At 37.6% G+C, this 20209-nt stretch overlaps 1 protein-coding gene across 4 annotated transcripts in view; it reads right to left on the bottom strand.

The window, feature by feature from the left end:
* dnm3a (dynamin 3a) overlaps positions 1-20209 on the bottom strand; it is a 70662-nt gene that overhangs the window by 8352 nt on the left and 42101 nt on the right. For 3 of the 4 annotated variants that reach the window (XM_065257355.2, XM_065257356.2, XM_065257354.2), the window contains 4 exons: positions 16461-16572; positions 10373-10537; positions 4496-4734; positions 3817-3972 (listed from right to left, as the gene is read on the bottom strand). In XM_065257355.2, the coding sequence (XP_065113427.1) occupies positions 3817-3972; positions 4496-4734; positions 10373-10537; positions 16461-16572 (672 nt within the window). Of the gene's footprint in view, positions 1-3816; positions 3973-4495; positions 4735-10372; positions 10538-16460; positions 16573-20209 lie in introns of those variants that run through there. The other variant, XR_010528827.2, reaches the window with a different exon arrangement.

The following is a 20209-nucleotide window of genomic DNA, read 5'->3' as shown; positions in this document are numbered from 1 at the left end:
TAAAGGCAGGGTATCTGATTTGATCCAGAAACATTTTTAGTTATGTTGGTTCAAAGTCTCCTAAGTTGTTTAAATGTATTTTTATAAATATATGTCATCTGTAAAAGGCGTAGGACCAAAAAAGTTCAACAAATCATTGAAGTCGGACTGAACGCAATAATTGGATGCATTACATTTTTGCTCCTCATCTGTGAACGTGTTTTGCATATGCAACTGCGCAACCTGTTCACGCAGACACCATACATCATCAGAGCGTTCACGTGCGCTCACCTCTCGTCTGTTAACAGAAGGAGAATGGCAAAATTTCCTGCTGAATTGACAACCTGCACAGGAGCCACAAAACAAAATTATTTTTTTGAAACAACGACAAAAACCGTCTGGATAAGCAAAGAGCAAAAATCCAAATTAACACCGGTAACTTTACTGTTTTACCATGAGATGCAAACAGCTGCGGGAGGCAAAGGGTTTCTTTTGGTATTGTAGGTAAGCGATGTGATTGTATTTAAATGGATTTAGATATTCTACTTTGATGAAACATTGTGTTGCTTATGAAGTTTGTGTTCGTTCGTAACGATATAGTTACTACGTCTACAGTACCGAAAACATGCTTTAAATAATTCTGATGTAAACCAGTTGTTTAAGTTGGTTATTTTGGTAATGTTATTCTCACTGGTGAATGAAACATGGGATGTGGACTGTGGATGTCTGGTCTGTGCGTGTTCATGTGTTTTGGAGGAGGCGTGGCTTTGGATGGCGATTTGAATGGAGGGTGGGATCGTGATTTAGTGCTAGTCGGCTACCGTTAGCATTTTTCAAAATCAGATACCCTGCCTTTAAGTCAAAGTTTTTATCTACAAACACTGCGGTTCCCCTTACATGAAAGTCGCCATTTTACACCCTCATGTTTCTTTAGTAGCCCTAAACGGACAAACTTCTCTACCGAACCCGTCTTATCACTACACTGTCTAAGATGATGACATGTTTGTCCTGTGGCGGCTACCGTAGCTTCTCTATGAATTTCGAAAGGGAGGGGTGAGCTGTGAACTGAGTGAAATTAAATTGACCACCACAAATAGATGTTTGCACATCGCGTTAATCACTATCTCTGTCTCACATGAAAGTTTCTGTACAAACACCCCTGGCGTCCGTCGGATATATTGCATTTAAGCATATATGAGGACGTGCGCATCGGGAATGTGCCGCCACAAACTGCAAGTCTGGAAAAAAACTGTTATGGTGTTTCTGATTCTGTTCCTGTAGATGTTTTCATCGCTAAAAGGGAGTTTGGGAACTTACAGCAAAGCACAGTTGACAACAGGTTAACTCGAGACAGCGCAAGCTAGCATGAAGGTAAAGCTAATCTTTTACATTATAGCGATGGCGCTGGTAGTGACGATTCTCTCAGACCAATCAGTGTTTTCATGTCACGTTTTTTTATCAGCTCGGGTCGCTTGGATCCAAAACTGAGGTGGTACTAAAAAAGTATCGGGTACTACGTACTGCACCCAGTGGACCCGACCCAAATTTCATTGTTCATTGTTAGCTAATGCATTTACTAATGTTAACAAATATAACCTTATTGTAGAGTAAAAAGTCAATGACAATCTTACTGTATGTAAACAAACTATATTCAAATGTTCAATATGTTGCATTGGCCCTAACAAGCACCCATTGTTTAATGTGAAGTTATAAACAGAATATTTAGCATAAACTTGTTATCAGATATGATAATAAAGCATATTTGCTGTGCTGTCCAAGGGGAGGTTTCCGAGCTTGCAATTTTAGGCCGAACTCAGAGTACTCCCCCCTTCCTTAAATGGGATAGATACCAGCCAATATTGAGGCAATGGGGTGGAGGAGGGATGCCACAAAAAAACTGTCATGGAACAAAGCTATATGCACAGACCTCTTCGCACTGATTGGTTGCATCACATGACCATGCTCCTCCCAATCTTCGTTAAATAGAAAATGGTCAAATGTTTTCATCACATCTTAGTTCAATTTTCATTTCTCAATATGTATTGTAAAGGGAATTTATTGGATATTTCTGGAAAACTTGTGGCAGAAGATTTGTGGTCACGTACTTGGTAACAACATGAGGTCATGAAAACACAGAAAACCAAAAAAGTAAAGAACTTTTTTCACCAAGCTTGGAGCTTTAAAGATGTTTTTTTAAATAGTGTGTAGTTACAGGTCACTGAGTTCATTTATTCCAATGCAAACACACTGCATTCCAGCCCTATAATCACTGGGCACTTGATGAATTTAGAGTTTATTCAGCTGTGTTGTTGATGGAAGGAACACATACTGTATGTGAAATTCCTTTTAATGCAGTACATAAACATAAGTTTGATGACTCATATCATGGTTTCAGTGGTGTCAAAATGTTGCTCAAAATATTAGCTTTGCTCAAAATGGACCATGGTGTAAAGCAGGGGTGTCAAACTCATTTTAGGCTGTGGGCCGGATGGTAAATAACGCCATGAAATGCGGGCCGGATAATTTTTTTAAACTAGTGTGCTGATAATTGTGTTAAAATTAACTTAACAAACCAATTAATTAGTTTGTTTAGCAAAAAAACCAGAGAAACACACAGCTCTGTGAAAACTACATTTTCATAAGGTCACACTCATACTGTATATTATACACACAAATTTACATCTGAACAAAACCCACTGGCCTTATAGGTTGAAAAGCTTTAATTTAACTTCTTTTGCCTTAATGCCAAAATTATTTATAAACCATTCACTTTTATTTGGAATATATTTGTAATAAGAACAGTCATTTAGAAAATGCTAGATGGGGCAGTGGCCCAAACCAAAAATGGCACTATGGGGGGTGGTACTATTATTATGGTTTTAATAAAGTATTATAAATATTATGTATTATATTACTAGCATCAACTTAGACAAGTGATTATAATGGGAAATATAATATAAATTTATATATAATATATAATATAAAATATAATATATATATATAAAAGAATTAAAGTGTGACAGTCTGCTAAATATTCAATATGATTTACCTGCTGGCTTGATGGAGCTTTGAATCCATGTTTGCAATGTTGAACTGCTGCTAAAAGCCTCTCTTTCCGTTCTCTGTCGTTATTTTGTGAAGGCATTGGTGTTTTTTGTATTTTTTTGTCTACAAAGTGTGCCAACAACAGCAAATTTAGTGTTTATATTAACTTAGATCTTATCGGGAACATTAAATCGATTAGACAAGCATTGTAACGTTAATAAGAATGTGGATTTTTTGTTTTTGTTAGCTTGCTAAGATGTTAGCACTTTTTGAACACTGACAACAAATCATTACCGGAAGAAATACATAAACATACTTACAAATTACTAATTCTGCGATTTAACAACTGATATAATGTAATGAATCTACCTGTTAATGCAACGAACTTCGGAAACGGTCGTCTTCGCTCTCCAGGCAGAGAGTGGACACAGAGATGCTGCGGAGCGGGCGAGAAAACACGAAGTGGATCACCGGAATCAGTGGATCTTTAGCGGAGCGGTAACAATAAAACGGCAAGATTTTTGGGCACCATGTTTAGTCTATGTTCCGCGTTTTGCTCCTTTCCGCAAGTCTCTCATATTAAAAACGAACTAGACACCCGCCTAAAGGGGTTTTTAAAATTTAATATTTAATAATACTGTATAAATCATCACGCGGGCCGGATTGGACACCTTTGCGGGCCGTATCCGGCCCGCGGGCCGCATGTTTGACACCCCTGGTGTAAAGCATCATGGGTTAGTCAAAAAACTGAGAGGTCGGTTTGAAGGTAAAGGGTTGGAGTGAATAGTTTACCTGGGAACACTGGGAGGAATTCGTTTGGAGCGGCTGGAAGTATTGGTGGTGTCTGTGCTGTTGGAAAGGGGTGGGGTGGGCGGTTCTGAACGATTTGTTGGAGGAGGAGCAGCTGGTGCAGGATGCTTCTTAGGGACACTATAACCCAGAGGAGACCTGAGAAATGGGAGAGCAAGAGAGCAACTTAACAAGGGAAGTAAGCAGAATTTGCTGTTTTGGTTGACGCCCAAAAATGTGTTGGGTTATGGGCAACTCAACTGCTGGCTTCTCAAGGATATTTCATATTAATCCAAAATTGTGATTCATATTTCCCAATGAATTTCCAAGACTTTCCATTACATTGGGTCATTTGTGGTTACTGGATCAGGATTCCTTTATATTTTGATTTGCTAATGAATCATGTAGAAGTGAATCGTTCAAACTGGTTACAAAAATCTATAAACTAACAAAAATTTGCATTAATTTGAATGTCTTTTCTTAGCCTGAAAAGCAAAATTTCCTTATATTTCCAGGTTTCCATAAAGATGAGAACCCTGGTAATCGAGTGCATGTGATCACCTTAGCGCTGATGAGTTGACTGGAGCCATACCAGCTCAAAGAAAAGTGCTGAAAAGAGTGAAAGATAAAAAGTAAAGAGTGCTGATGGAGATTCTAAACAGGAAGTGAAGAGCTGAAATACCTGCGGTGCAGTGTGGAGCTGCCGTGCAGCCAGGAGTTATCTACGGGTGGTGGCAAAGGGGTGGAGATGGTGGAAGTAGAAATGTCGGTTATGATGTTTAGTGCCTCCTTCAGGGCAGCGTGGGTACGCAGCACCTCATCTCGACGCAGAGCCTGTTCAGGAGACTCGTCCATAAGAGAGACATGATCTCCTGATGAGTACAGCAGAGCTAGCAACTCAGAGTGGATGAACTCCTTCACCTGCAAATGCAAATGAGGAAGAATGTAATCATATAGATATGAAATATCCAGAGGCCATACAGATTACTTTTTATACTTTGTCAACTATGTTTAAAATAATCAGTGTTGGGGAGTAGTTAAAGAAAAACACATCCGTTTTTCAATATTTTACCGTGTTCTTACCTCAACTAGCATTTAGCATTTAGTCTAGCCCCATTCATTCCTATGGCTCCAAGTTTTATTTTGTGTCACCATACTTACTTGTGTAACTACTCATGTAACAGTCTTCAAATAGGGAAAACATGGAAGTGTTTGGTGGCTTCTAAATTCATCCCTGTTTGGAGCCATATGAATAAATGGAGCTAGGCTAAATGCTAACACATTCACGAGGCGCTATACAAAGATTATAAGTGCATGCACTGAAAAAAGATAGGGATGTATTAATTTTTCCTAAGTTGAGGTAAGAACATTGTAAAATATTGAAAAACAGTGGGGTTTTCCTTTAACTATAAGTAGTACAAGAAATCGTCTGATAATTACGTGAAGAACATGCATGAGTAAAGTCGACACACTCATTCTATTATTATGTCCGTGATGGAGTGAGGCATGATGGCAGAATCTGAAGATGTAGAGATTAATTGGGCATGGCCTTATTTGTCCAAGTTCATGTCTCTTCACTCCCCGTAAAAGACTAAACAATGTGGTCAATATCGTATATTGGTCAACAGTATATATTTGGTAAACCTCCTTTAATCGGCTTAAAATTCTTGAAGCTCGACAATGGAAATCCGTATGAGTGACATCATTTATCCATTTTATCATCCAGGCAATTTTGCAAGCTGGTGCTTAATGGATTCTGCCAACAAACTGGTATTTCTGAATCCCTGTGGCTGGGATTAAGCAGATTTGAAGCCAAAGTATTTGATGAACGTATAATACATGCTGAGAGCAATTGGTCAATATCATTATCTCATGTTTTGACAGAAGTGGCGTTTAGCAGCTTTTAAATCTGAGCCTTTGTGTGTCTTCCGAAGCAAAACGATAAGTTTGTGGGAAAATTAATATTTTGAGCTTATTTAGCTATTGATAAACACCTACCCATGGCAACATATAGATCAGCGTGGTAATTTCAAATATGGCGATAGATTGATAACTTTGTATCCCATTGGTTCTTTTGTGTTCTCTGGCAAAACACATGTGCATAGGGCATACTCACATTCTGTGAACCATACCGTACCCGAGTACGTTCGACGTTATATGAAATTCAAACATTGATCGCAATGATGGTGGTTTGTTGCAATTGAAACTAAATTGTGCTGTGAATTATTTTCTCTGCACTGAATGGCTGTGTCGTGGTTGGCTAGTGCAGATTAAGGGCGGTATTATTATAATAAGATCTCCATATGATATCATAAGGAGAGCCAAATTTCAATGACTTATTTTTTCTTATTACACGGCTCTCTGGAATGCTTGATTCTGATTGGTCAGTTGAGACATTTGCAGGTTCGTTCTTTTCGAATAATAACCGCTCCAAAATAATAACGCATAGCCGGTACTACTTTTACGAGTAAGATCGCTCCGCGCCAATAAAGATCAATAAAGATTACTGTCTGTTTGGCGCCATCTTGTGACAAACACTGGACAACCACGACAAGACACAGAGAGCTGACTGAGACTGAACTTGACAAAATAGAGCATGACAGCTACGAAGCCAACACACAAAAAAATACAGAATGGGCATTAAAACTTCTCAAAGACTGGCTAAAAGAGAAAAAAATGGAGACAGACAAGTATGAAGCAGAGGATCTTAATAAGGTATTACGATCATTTTATGCATCTGTGCAAAGTTTCGCGGAAGGATAAAAATGTTAATTTAAAACAAATATGCCAATAAAATGTTTCAAATTCATATTCATGTCCAGTTTTTTTTTCTTATGTGACAAGTAGCCGTGTAATAAGCGGGATAATGTAGAGTCAGCCGGTAGTTATCGGGAAATAAGCCCCTTCAGTGTGATACAAGACCCTCCGCTTCGCGTCGGGTCCTGATCACACTGTCGGGGCTTATTTCCCGATAACTACCGGCTGCCTCTACATTATCCCTTACATATGCTTGCAGAGCATGGTTTACCAAAATTTACCAAAAAAGTTACTGGGTTGATCTTTTTCATATTTTCTAGGTTGATAGAAGCACTGGGAACCCAATTATAGCACTTAAACAGAAAAAGTCAGATTTGTGACTAGGGATGTCCCGATCCGATCACATGATCGGAAATCGGCCCCGATCACGTGTTTTCAGACTCGATCGGAATCAGACGTTACCTTCCGATCAGGACTCAGATACATATGCAGGGTTTAAATTGGGCCAGGGCCGTCTGGGGCTAACAGACTGAAGGTCTCTCTCTGCTCCGCGCCAGTGTACGCGCTGCGCTGGTGCGTGTGAACTGACGTAAATAATGACGTGTTTCCATTCATAGGCTTGAAACACTCGTGCATGTGGTGCATCTACGACAAAACCGCGTTTTTCCCGCTCATTTAAACGACGCGTCGATCGTTTTTGTCACTATGTGCTCAGTTAATCTACATCAGTAGGCAGCTCCGTGTCTCACTCAGAACCTCAAGAACGTGCATTCGCGCAGAAGGATTACATTACACATTGTAGAGATGAGAGATAGAGAGAGAGGTAAGAATGGTGCACACGTCGAAAAAACTTAATAGAAGTCTAGAAACAAAGTATTAAAGTATGTATAGCTATGTCAATCATCTTATTACAATATGTTAACTAGATAACTGGATACAGCTTACTGCATAGTTTAATCAAATAATGTATTTTGATTATACAAATCAATTACGACCTAACTATAGTGATTGTTTAACTAACAGCTGACCAGCTTAGGGAAACTCTATGGCTAATTTATAAGACATACCCTATTGCTGAATCAATATGTTGTTTTTCTTGTTAATTTAGTTTTTTTGGGTAGCCTATCTTATGCCTAGAATTAGTCAAGGAGGTTGAGTTTTATAACTTCCTTCAAAATTTTATCAATTGTGCATAATGACATGTGCAACAAATGCATATAGAGTGCCAGACTCATAGATTTGCATAATTTAAAGTTCAGGTTTTAAAGTTTGGGTCAACCTGTGGCACAGCTTTAAAGCTGAAAGTTATAAAATCCTATCAGAGGTCCAAAATGTCATTGAAACACACCAGTGGCTTTGCTGTCATCAGGATAAAACATGTTACCCCTCGAACCTTCCCTCCTAACAGAGCATCCCCACAAAACAAACCCCAATTTAACCCTCTTTACATATATACTATATTCTCATAATTTTTTTTAACACATCTATAGTTATGCGCTGGCACAGAGTTATACCCTTTTGACTCCACACAGAAACAGCAACGTGTGCGGCATGACATAAGGAATATCCTGGATCTGTTTTTTCGCTCTTCTTTATTCTTTTTTTTTATGTATTATAGAAGTATCGGATCGGGACTCGGTATCGGCAGATACTCAAAATCAAATTTTGAGTTATTCACAGATTCTGAAAGTGGCCATTTGAATATAACACATTCAAGAAAGAGAATGCTGAGAAAATTGAGAAAGAAGAGTTAACAGTTTTCCCTGCCTGGAGAGACAATAGGGGTCATTTACATCTCATTTAGCTAAGCCATAACCCCTGTTAAGCTGTTTTGAGATACAGATGTTCTAGCATCATATGTAGTATTTTGTGACAGAAGTCCGGATGACAACATGCAAAAATAAACAGGACTTTTTACCTTTGTCTATTGTTTACATCAGATTTCGCATGAACGTCTGGTATAGAATATAATATACAATCTGAGGACTATTTACATCGTAACATGTAAGGGTATATGAGATTACCGTAGATTTACGTTTATGTTATTTACTAGCAAGAGTTTGTTCAAAGTTAAATCAATTTTAAATATTAACAAGTCTTTATCTTTATAGAATAAAACTATACAATAACAGCCTCATGCAAAGCATTCTGGGAACCATAAATAATCATCAACCTTTTTCTGTTTTTTTGCTTCAGATTTTGTTTCCCAGAATGTTTTGCTTGATGCTGTTTTTTTAGTTTTTACTCTTTAAAGACAAAGACTTGTAAATGTTTAATGTTCATTTATCTTTGAACAAACTCTTGCCAGTAAATAACATAAATGTAAATCTACGGTAAATTACCGTCAACCCAGCTGCAATTTCTACGGAATTTTTTTACAGTGTAGGAAGGTAGAATAATCTAAACAGCGCCATCGAAAACGTGACGTCCTTTAGGGATTTAACCAATCGCTCGCTCATTCCTCCATCAGCCAATGACTTCATGGAAAATATTGATAGACAAAACATGTAGCCAATTATATAACGAATTCAACGATCTCTGTGTGAAAAAGTGTGCGTGTTTGACTTCATGCTGTGCTGCAAGAACTGACAGACAGATGACGCCAAAGTACCGCGAGAGCAAGTCGAAATTAAACTACTCCGTAAGATTTCTTGAAGAGCTCTCGCGGTACTTTGACGTCATCCGACTGCGGCGCATAAAGTCAGTGAGGAAAAGGTCAGCCGCGTCACTACAGTTACGTGACTTCACGCGGTTCACAACAGAGCCGGAAAAGAAGATAATGCTCAATAAATTCGTAATTCTTGCTATTTTTGGACCAAAATGTATTTTCGATGCCCACTGATGTCACATGGACTACTTGATGTTTTTATTACCTTTCTGGACATGGAAACCTTACATAGATTTTCAATGAAGGGACAGAAAGCACTCGGAATAAATCTAACGTTAAAACATCTTAAACTGTGTTCCGAAGATGAACGGAGGTCTTCCAAATTTAGAACGACATAAGGGTGAGTCATTAATTGCATTATTTTCATTTTTGGGCAAACAATCCCTATTTAATAGTCACGCTGTTCCCTTTGGGGGCGGGGCGAAAACACAAGCCGCTTATCCATTATGTAAATATACACAGACAATGACGCCCCCCACTGCACGCTAGAATCTCCGGAAAAGAAAGCCAAAATGTATGCTTTTAAATATACAAAAACTGCTATCTCAAACATGGAGAGGCTTCTTCTTGATCTCAACTAACAGATTCTGCAATAAAACAAAAATCACAAATTTTGAAAAAAAAAAAATTTGTTTCTCGTTATCTCAAAACTTGTGCTGCCGACTTGTGTCACTGGTTTCCGTGACGGGTCACATATTCATGCCATGACCCCTTTAATGTCAAATGATCTGCGCAGTACGCATGATTTTAAATACACCTAATAAGCCTTATAAACCTAATAAACTTTTAATTACGATGAACTTGATCGTGCATATCTTCCATTTTTCTTCAAAACAATCCCATTTTTTAATGACGTAAGTGTACTCGGGTACAGATCATAAAGTGTAGTGTAAGTGCAGACAAGCGGGAAGTGGGGACAATCATATTTGGGTACAGTTCGGTCCAGTGACCCGCCCCACACATACGCAACCCTGGCAAGGATGTTGGTTAGTAGACACGCCCCTTACTGCTGATTGTCTACAAGTGTGTTTTGGTAGTCGGCCCGACTCCCTTTTCCAAAGCGTTTTTTTCAAACATTGTGCACTTCGCCTTTAATTAAATGTCAAATAAAAGTAGGGTAGAAACACTACAGACATTGCTGATAACAAGGTGCATGATGGTCTTGGGCATCAGGTCTCGTATGCTTTTGTAGACAATGGTCATGTATGAATCCACAAGATTTCGGATGGTCTCGACCTGACGCTCCAGTTGAGGGTCCATGGAGAAACTCTCGGCCTGGCTTGAACTCTCTCCATCCACCTGACCAATTAGAAGAAAGACAAAAACAAGAGTGTTTTCAAAAAGGTTAAGAGGGGACCAACATCTCTTCAGCCTTTCTTTAACTTACTGTGTTCTCCTTAAGACATTATAGAGTGGACTTAATGGAAAAATAAAAGCAAAAAATAAACTAATCTAATTAATCAAATATTAGTTTAAAATCACATAGATTGCTAACATTTCCTACAACAGCACTGGGATGTTACACAACTCCTCTCCACTTGCTATATTTCATGATACCATAGAGGACCATATTTTTGGCTCAGTGGTTCAAGACTCAACCATTTAGACAAAAGTGATTCTTCTATGGCATCATGAGCATCTTTTTTTTAAAGGAACACGACAACTTTTGTGGGACTTTAGCTTATTCACCGTATCCCCAGAGTTAGATAAGTCCATACATACCCTTTTAATTTCTGTGTGTCCCATTGTGATTCTCGCAAAATTAGACTTATGACGTGTCATGAAACATTTTGATAAAAAAGTAAATGCAAAGTAAGAGCATCAAAATAGGAAGCATACAGTTACAAACATCTCTTCATACTATTGTGCACATGATTTCACATGACATCATACAAACCAATTTTGTTGTTTTTCCACATTTAAGGGGAAATTTTTCATTACCGCAACGTGTCCATGACTGGATTTGGGTTCTTTGACATGGAAATATTTATAATTAAACAATCTAAAAAAATAAAAAGCTTCAGAAAAACATGTGGTGTTTGGTGATCATTGGTAAATGTAGAGACAATAATAAAGAATATAAATGTGTCCAAGACCAATTTTATCATCCTCCGCAACAATTTTCAATCATTGTTTGAGCCCTCAAGGAACATTTTCACAAAAAAAAATAGTTGGAAGGGACATAATTGACTGTGACACTCAAGATGGCTACCAGGTAAGCAGTATTTTTTTGTAATATATTTTATAATATAATATGATATATTTTGCATATATTTGATGTAATATCATGTTGTGGTAATGATAATTTTTGATAATGATAATTTAAAAACTATAAATAATTCTATAAGAAATATTTTTTAAATCCTCAAAAAATAATGGTTATAGTAAGTTCAGACCTTAATCTTAAATGTGCAAAAAGAAAAATTGGCTTCAAGGGCTTTTTATAAATTCTGATGCTAGACACCTTCTAAATCTGGATTTCGTGAGAATTACCCAACTCTGTCTGACGCACCCACCGCTAGCCTAGCTTAGCACATAGACTGAAAGTAAATGGCTCCAGCTAGCATACTGCTCCCAACAAGTGACAAAATAACGGCAACATTTTCCTATTTATATGTTGTGATTTGTATAGTCACAGCGTGTATAAATAACAAGGTCATATGAGAGACAGCCATCTTTTAAACGTATACATACTAGGAACTATATTCTCAGATTTGCTTGCAGCACCTGAGAAACCCAGTGGTGAGGAGCAGAGATTGCGCAAGTGTTGCGCTAATCACTCCCCCCAAATAGCAGTGCTTTGTCTTCTGAGAATATAGTTTTTTCCCAGTATTTTCCCAGTACTTAACAAAACACAGCCCAGTGCAAAACACAGCCATGTTAATATTCCGAACAAAAGTACTTTTGCTCATGTGATGTTTTTAAAATAGTTGACTCCCAAGTGTAAGATACTAAAACAGTGATCCAAATGTCAACCTGTAACACATTTATACTATATTACAAACCCAAACCCAAAGAAAGAACATTGCATTCTCATTTCAGAAGACATGGCACTGATGATGATGTTGGTAGAGCTGGATGAGACAGGTGCTAACAGCTTTAAGAAACGATAAATGCGTTTCAGAGAGCAACAAGTATGCGTAGATGATGTGAACGAGACAGAAAAAACAAATGTTGGAGAAAAAAGACATCTGGGATGAGAAGCAAAGAAAAACTTGCAGAGTTTTCTTCTGTGAGTGTCTGTGGGGGTGTGGTAGACTTCTGTCAGAGCAAATTATGGGAAACCCTGACAGACCTGTGACATCACTCAACATGTTGCTCCAAAGCACACATAAAGACTGAGGAGCGGGTGGAGGGGACCGTGAAGAAAAAAACGAGAGGGAGCTGATTAGAAACAGAGCTCAGAGTCCCTCCCTCTCTGATCCTTCATGGTGTGACACAAGAGCTGAGGAATGCAGCAGAGCTCCTGACCCCAGAGCAGAGCCACCATGAAGCCCACAGAGTCAAGCACACACACAGAATCGCTACAGGAGCGAGAGCTATAGCAAAATGAGCAGCTATACAGTCTATGGGGTCATTGGGTCCACATACACTGTTTAGTGTTTGTGCAAGGCAACTTGTGTCGAATGTGTAAGATCTAACAGTTGAAAAGATGGTGTTTAGACAATTAAAAGCTAAAGGTTCTTCAGTGGTTGTTTTTTACACATTTTTTGTGTTGCTATTTACCACATTATGTGTCATTTTGTGTTCAAATAAATAAAAGGGACAACACAAGATGTGTTGTTCCAATAATAACACAGAGATGTGTCTATAGGGACAACACATTAAATGTAAATGTGTTGATTTAACTCAACCGTTTTAGAGTGTTGAAGCACCTTTAAAGGAGCATTTCACCCGTAGAAACATTCATCTTTATTAAAAGTGTGCCATATTTGTAGTCGAAATGTAACATACATTTTGAATTTGGTGCCTATTTGACAGAGAAAAGGGGTGTTAGTCTCACTCTCTCAACAAAGATATTGGACTTCCTTCTTTCAATGATGCAAAATTATGATTTTTACATCATTGAAAGAAGGAAGTGCAACACTGAAATCTGTATTTCTCCTGTCTCAGCGGCAACTGAGAAAATTATGCATGACCATTCAAAAACATGACTGGGGTTCTAACTATACAAAGCTTAATGCAAATGGGTGAAGTGTCCCTTTAAAGCACCTCTTAAAAATGAAGGTGCTTAAAAGTTTCTTCACAGCGATGCCACAGAATAACTATTTTTGGTTCCTTGAATTTAAGAATCATTCAGTCAAAGGTTCTTCTTATGCCACTTTGAAGGTGTGAGCAAAAATTTGTCATTTTTGAGCGTACCCTTTCAAATGTAATGTTCTGATAAAATGCAAGCACTGGTGCAATAATGGAGAAATGGAAAATCAATTGTGCTCTCAATTACTTTCTCTCTCCCTGCAGTAAATGGCAGTGCCGTGGTTGGCTAGTGCAGATTTAAGGGGCGTTGTCAATTATTTTAATTGAAGTGCATTATTTTCAAATAATTCAAAGACCGGAGTCAATTATTTCGCTTATACCACGGTTACAACAAATATTGCTCTGTTGCCTTTTTTTAAGATATTTGACAAGTTAGGTGTGCGGTTTACAGAAAAATAATCAACACTCATGGAACATTTCTCAGCCAATCAGAATAAAGCATTCAACAGACCTTTGGTATAAATTATAATTTGTCCCTTTTGACAGCCAAATTTCAATGACCTTTTTTTTTTTAAATGCTTGCAGAGAATGGTTTACCAAAACTAAGTTACTGGGTTGATCTTTTTCACATTTTCTAGGTTGATAGAAGCACTGGGGACTCAATTATAGCACTTAAACATAAAAAAGTCAGATTTTCATGATTAGTCCCCTTTAAAGGTTCTTTATGGAACTGTTCAGCCAAAAATGGTTCTTCTATGGCATTGAAAAGCACCATTATTTTCAAGTGTGAACCCTTGCATTATCAAGAACAATATCTTTCTTAAGTGCTTTGCAGATTGTTTGCAGATCTAAAAAAATGTTTATTATTCAACACAGTCTCTTCAGATCAGCATTCGGGATGCTTTAAAGGAACAGTTCATCCAAAAATTCAGTAATTTACTCACGGTATGGTTTTTCTTTTACAAGAACAAAATAATGCATCATAAAAGTGGTCGACTCAACCCTTCTGAAGCCATCTGATACGTTTGTCTAAATTTGTTCAAATGACATTTGAGAGACACAGGGCAACATGTTGGTTTCCTCCTCACACAGACTTTTAATAGGTTTAGCTTTTTTTATAGCTTTATAAAAACAATAAAGTAACATAAAAGTCAAACAACTCTTAATGTAGTCACAAATTTAGTCAAAATTCTAATTGGTGTCGACTTTCATAATATTTTTTTGTTGTTTTTCACTTTTTTAAGACACTGGTCACTGTATTTCATTATAAGTGTGGATTCACACCAGCCGCGTTTGAGGCTTCAAATTCACGTCTACTGCGTCTTGTTTGAAGCTTAAACATTTTGAGTTTACTCGCTTCATTCGCGTGTGCATGAAATTCTAGTAATCGAGACATTCATGCGGAAATTCGCTTCATGTGAGTGGCTTCTGCGACTCCGCCCACTTTCTGCAATAACGTCACTACTAGAACAAGCTCCTGACTGGTTAACGTGGCGCATTTTTCTGCCAAAGTTCAAATTTTTCAACTCGTTAGTTTCCCATGGCAACGCTCAATTCGCACCATTCACGTGTTTACCGTGCCGCGCTAAACGCCTCATTTGCGCAGCGAGACCTCCAGACGCGCATCAACGCGTCTTCACATTGACTTAACGTTGAAATGAATCGCGCTTGACAACTCTACTGGTCTGAACGCAGCATAAGGCAAAGGGCAATGTCCATGACCATTCCTCGGAACTTGTCCTGTTGTAGACAAAAGATGATGGTATAGAATTGATAGATCTTTCATTATTAGTGAACTTTCCCTTTAATACACCAGTACACAGATGGGACTTATTAAGGCTCTTCTATGTGTCAGGATTAGGGATGCACTGAATCCAGGATTCGGATTCGGCCGAATACTAGGCTTTTTGACGGGGTTCGGGTTCGGCCGAATCTTAGATTTTTTTTCCACCGAACCGAACCCTAAGCTTGCGCTACACTGGTCGACGTCACACGGCCGTTGATTACACACATCAGGTGCTGACGTGGAAATATATATTTTTTTTTCGGTGAGCCTTAGGGGCGTTTCACATTTTGTGGACGCACCTGGAAAAACGCATCGCACTGCATCGCTTTCATTGTGCTTTGCAGTCGGGCTATCAAAATGCATCCCCGCCCTGCCCGTCGGGCTATCTTGACTTATAGGGAGGAAAAAATATATTTAAATGCTTATGTATCCTCTCACAGATTTGGATGGGTATTTGTGGTGCATGAAATTCAGGCATTGGGTATTTAAATTGCGTTGGAGCGCGCGCTCGAGTTTTACTTTCACTTTCGCGATCGGGCGAACCCGCAGTACAGGAAGCAATCCGTACTGATTTGTCATGGATTTTTGTGCAAATCCTCCAACTTCGTCCTGTCAGTCATTACTATCCTCACGTAAGAAAATTTAATCTCTCTCAGCAAGCTTTAAAGTGATATAGATTGTACGGGCAGTGAAGAGAGTTACTCTGTGCTCTTAAAGCGACAGTAGCCCCTGTTTTTCTGATCGAAAAAATGATCCAATCTCTAACTGGATGATCCAAACTGTGATTTTGTGACCCACTGAACCACTTTTAAATGGTGGGTATATCTGGTGTGGGGATGAGCAGGAACAGTTGGTTTACATGGAAATCCAGTTTTTTTTTTTGGTTAAAAAACCAACAGCATCAAAACAACAACAAGAATAGCAGATTAAACATTGTGGTTAGAGGCCCTATTGGCTTTGTATTGGCAAAATTTCAGGATATCAAAAACTGAAGAGTGCCTGCCCGAAGGGCTACCACGGATTTTGAGATTTTGCGAGCCCTGTAATGGAATAAGGATGCGAGTAGGATTCGGTATTCGGCCGAATCTTAAACGGTGGATTCGGTATTCGGACGAACCCAAAAAATCTGGATTCGGTGCATCCCTAGTCAGGATATTAAAACCATTCTTGGCTTGAACAAGAACATTTCTTCTCAAAAGTATGAAGTTTGGGACACAGGATTGACGGGTACATGCTTACAGTGGTTTTCTCTGGGTAGACCCCGGCCCGCAGCAGAGATGCCTTCCAGCTGTCCACCTCCTCCTGCGTATCACAGGCCAGCTCCAGATGCCTGTAGTCCTTATACACGTTTCTATGGCGGAGATAATCTGTCCTTAGTGGGTTTTCATGGCAACACATATACACTTTTGCACAAACAAATACAGAACACGCAAATTCTCTCGCTCACTTGCACATATAATCCAAACCACAAACCACAGACCCCCCTCCCCTCCTATCCTCTATGACGTAAATATTCATTCATTCGCTTTATCCTAATCTGATCTCTAGTTCTTTATTTCTCTTATATTTTTAACCTATTCTATAAATCAATATAGTTGTAGTAGCTCAGTTTTTACACTTTTGGTCACACATAAATAAGTCTGCATTTTATAATCAAAATACCAACTTGGCTATACTTGGCTATTTTTGCAATGACTTTAAACTGCCTAGCTCTAATGTGATTTTTAGGTGTTGCGTAAAGTCATTCGCTCTCAAGTTTACACAGGTGTACAGCAGAGTGAACACAGGTGTAGTTTATCACATTAAGGGGCCATTCCCATTTCACGTCTAAAACCACAAAGAGTGCTTGAGAGATCATACAGCTCTGGGTATCCCTGTACAGTATGATTAGCTGTTCCTCCATCTCATGTTGATATGTAATGATACAATGTTTACAGGATACAATATTGATAGGTAAACAATGAAGCTGATTGGTTTGTTCTTGTCACATGACGTGCAGTGCGAACTTGGTTTTCTGAAAGTTAAAATATTTTCAATTCACTGCGGCACTAATGTGCCTGAGAAAGTTTGGTGGCTTTGTGCCGTGTTAAAATAACATACTTGCACGTGCAAAAGACATAAAATATCAACGGCCCCTAACTATGGACATATTTCATTAACAGGACAGTTAGTGAAGTATTTTACTTTCTACTTAAGTACATCTGTACTTTATCAGTGTTTTATTTTGGAAAGCATATTTCATAAATACAAGTTGTTTTAAAACTTAAGTACATTAAAAACTTCTACTAACTTTTACTTGGGAAAAAAGTAAAAAGAACTAGATTTTTAATGTAAATAGGTAATAAAATGTAATAAAATTTAGTGGAATAAAAAAGTATATACTATGCTTAAGAATGAAGTGAAGTAAAGATTGTCCAAAGAAAAACACTGATCAACTATAGATATTTGAAAAATGTACTTGAGTAGAGTAAAAATACTTAAGTACGGTCCACCTCTATCTATTCACCATAATAAAATACTTTTATTAAGTTGCCCGACAAAAGTAAGTTGCCTGGTTGCTTTAAAATTTTCAGTTAATTCAACTCTAAAATAATAGTTAACTCAAAAAAGTTGTATAAAAATTGTTGTGTCTACTAATATGTTTAGGTTGTATTAACTCAAAACTTGAATGCAACCAGGTACTTAAGTTAAAGGAATATTCCATTTTCTTAAAAGAAAAATCCAGATAATTTACTCACCACAATGTCATCCAAAATGTTGATGTCTTTCTTTGTTCAGTCGAGATAAAATTATGTTTTTTGAGGAAAACATTGCAGGATTTTTCTCATTTTAATGGACTTTAATAGACACCAACAATTAACACTTAACTCAACACGTAACAGTTTTTTTCAACGGAGTTTCAAAGGACTCTAAATGATCCCAAACGAGGCATAAGGGTCTTGTCTAGCAAAACGATTGTCATTTTTGACAAGAAAAATAACAAATATACACTTTTAAAGCACAACTTTTCATTTAGGTCCGGTCCAGCGCGACCTAACGTAAATGCGTAGTGACGTAGGGAGGTCACGTGTTACATATATAAAACGCACATTTGCGGACCATTTTAAACAATAAACTGACACAAAGACATTAATTAGTATCAGTTGACATACAACAACGTAGGAACGGTCCTCTTTCACCACATTTGTAAACACTGGGGCGGAGTTTCGCGTTCGTCCTCTGTGACCTCTTGACGTGATGACGTATTGCGTCGGGTCAAGCTAGCGCATGACGACCAAATCTAAACGAGAAGTTGTGTTTTTAAAGTGGATATTTGTTATTTTTATTGTCAAAAGTGACAATCGTTTTGCTAGATAAGACCCTTATGCCTCGTTTGGGATCGTTTAGAGTCCTTTGAAACTCCGTTGAAAAAACTGTTAAGTGTTGAGTTAAGTGTTAAGTGTTGGTTTCCATTAAAGTCCATTAAAATGAAAAAAATCCTGCAATGTTTTCCTCAAAAAACATAATTTCTTCTCGACTGATCAAAGAAAGACATCAACATTTTGGATGACATGGTGGTGAGTAAATTATCTGGATTTTTCTTTTAAGAAAATGGAATATTCCTTTAAGACATTTTATAGGAATAAATCCCTGTGTGGAGATATTACTTGGCTTTTTTGTGTAGAAGATAACATCAGTGTAAACTTTACAATGTAAACTTTACAAACTTGACAAAGTCAGGAAAAAATACTGAAATGGCCATGTAATTATTACGTAAAATGTGTTTCCAAATTTGCTTGTCTTTATTTTAACTAAAATATATGTTCCTTTAATGTACACTTTAAAATATACAAATGTCTTTGCATTACAATAAAAAAGAGCATTATTTTATTAAATATGGTAGCAGTACACTTTAATACGCTAAATTAAAGTTTGTGAAGTTTCAAAATTGTTAACAATAATATTAAGTTAAACAATACATTGTAAAAAATTTGCTGTAATTATGCAGCTGTTTGCCAGCAACTTACTGTAGAAGATAAAGACTGAAAATGTTTCATGTTTATTTAACTTTCAACAAACTGGTGCCAGTAAATAACATAAATGTAAAATGTACAGTAAGTTACTGGCAACCAGCTGCCAGTAATACTGTAATTTCTACATACATTTTTTACAGTAAGAAATGTATATCAATTAATCATAAAATGGCCCTGATTTTTCACTAGACATTAAGAAATCATTTTCATTTCAAATACTTATATCACTGACAACAGTGGTCTGGCCAGGATTTTGTCATTTAAAAAGTGGAGTTGCAGCCCTCAACTGATGTTTATGTTGTCATGTTGTGTATTGGCCACCAGTTTTGTGATTGCAGTACTAGTTTTAGCCACAAGTTTTGTGATTGCAGTACCAGTTTTGGCCACAATCCTACATACTGTTCCTTTAAATGTTCAAATACTTTCTGATGGCATAACATTGTTTGAAGGTTCCTAACATTTCAGTTAATATTCCAACATCATTCTTAATCCTTCTGTCTCGTTCCTACCATTGCCCTGAATCTTTTTGTATAGGACACTTGTACACAAAAGTACTGTGGTGGTACTATGATACAGCAATTGCATCATTTTAGTTATAGATTTGGCAGACGCTCTTATCAAAAGCGACATGACGTTCATTACAAGGTTTACATTTTATCATTATGTGTGTTTCTTGGGTATCGAAACCACAATCTTTGTGCTGCTAATGCAATGCTCTACCAATTCAGCTAAAGAATCACCATTAGATAGTAAGATCATGGTTCTTTGAAATATACTGAAAAGCAAGAACCACTGTATTAATCTGGTTTTCATTGTATTATGTATTAATATGGTATATGCACAGAAAACCATGGTAGTACAGTACCATGTCCAAAATAAACATGCTATAATGTGGTACTTTTTGGTACTTTTGTGTAAGTCTCTTTTCCCTTGTTCACGCCAGCTCAGAGAAAGAGAGAGGGAGAGAAAGAGAGA

This window comes from Paramisgurnus dabryanus, chromosome 12, assembly GCF_030506205.2.
Source record: "Paramisgurnus dabryanus chromosome 12, PD_genome_1.1, whole genome shotgun sequence".
NCBI lineage: Eukaryota > Metazoa > Chordata > Actinopteri > Cypriniformes > Cobitidae > Paramisgurnus > Paramisgurnus dabryanus.
This window is presented reverse-complemented; position numbering and strand designations above follow the sequence as displayed.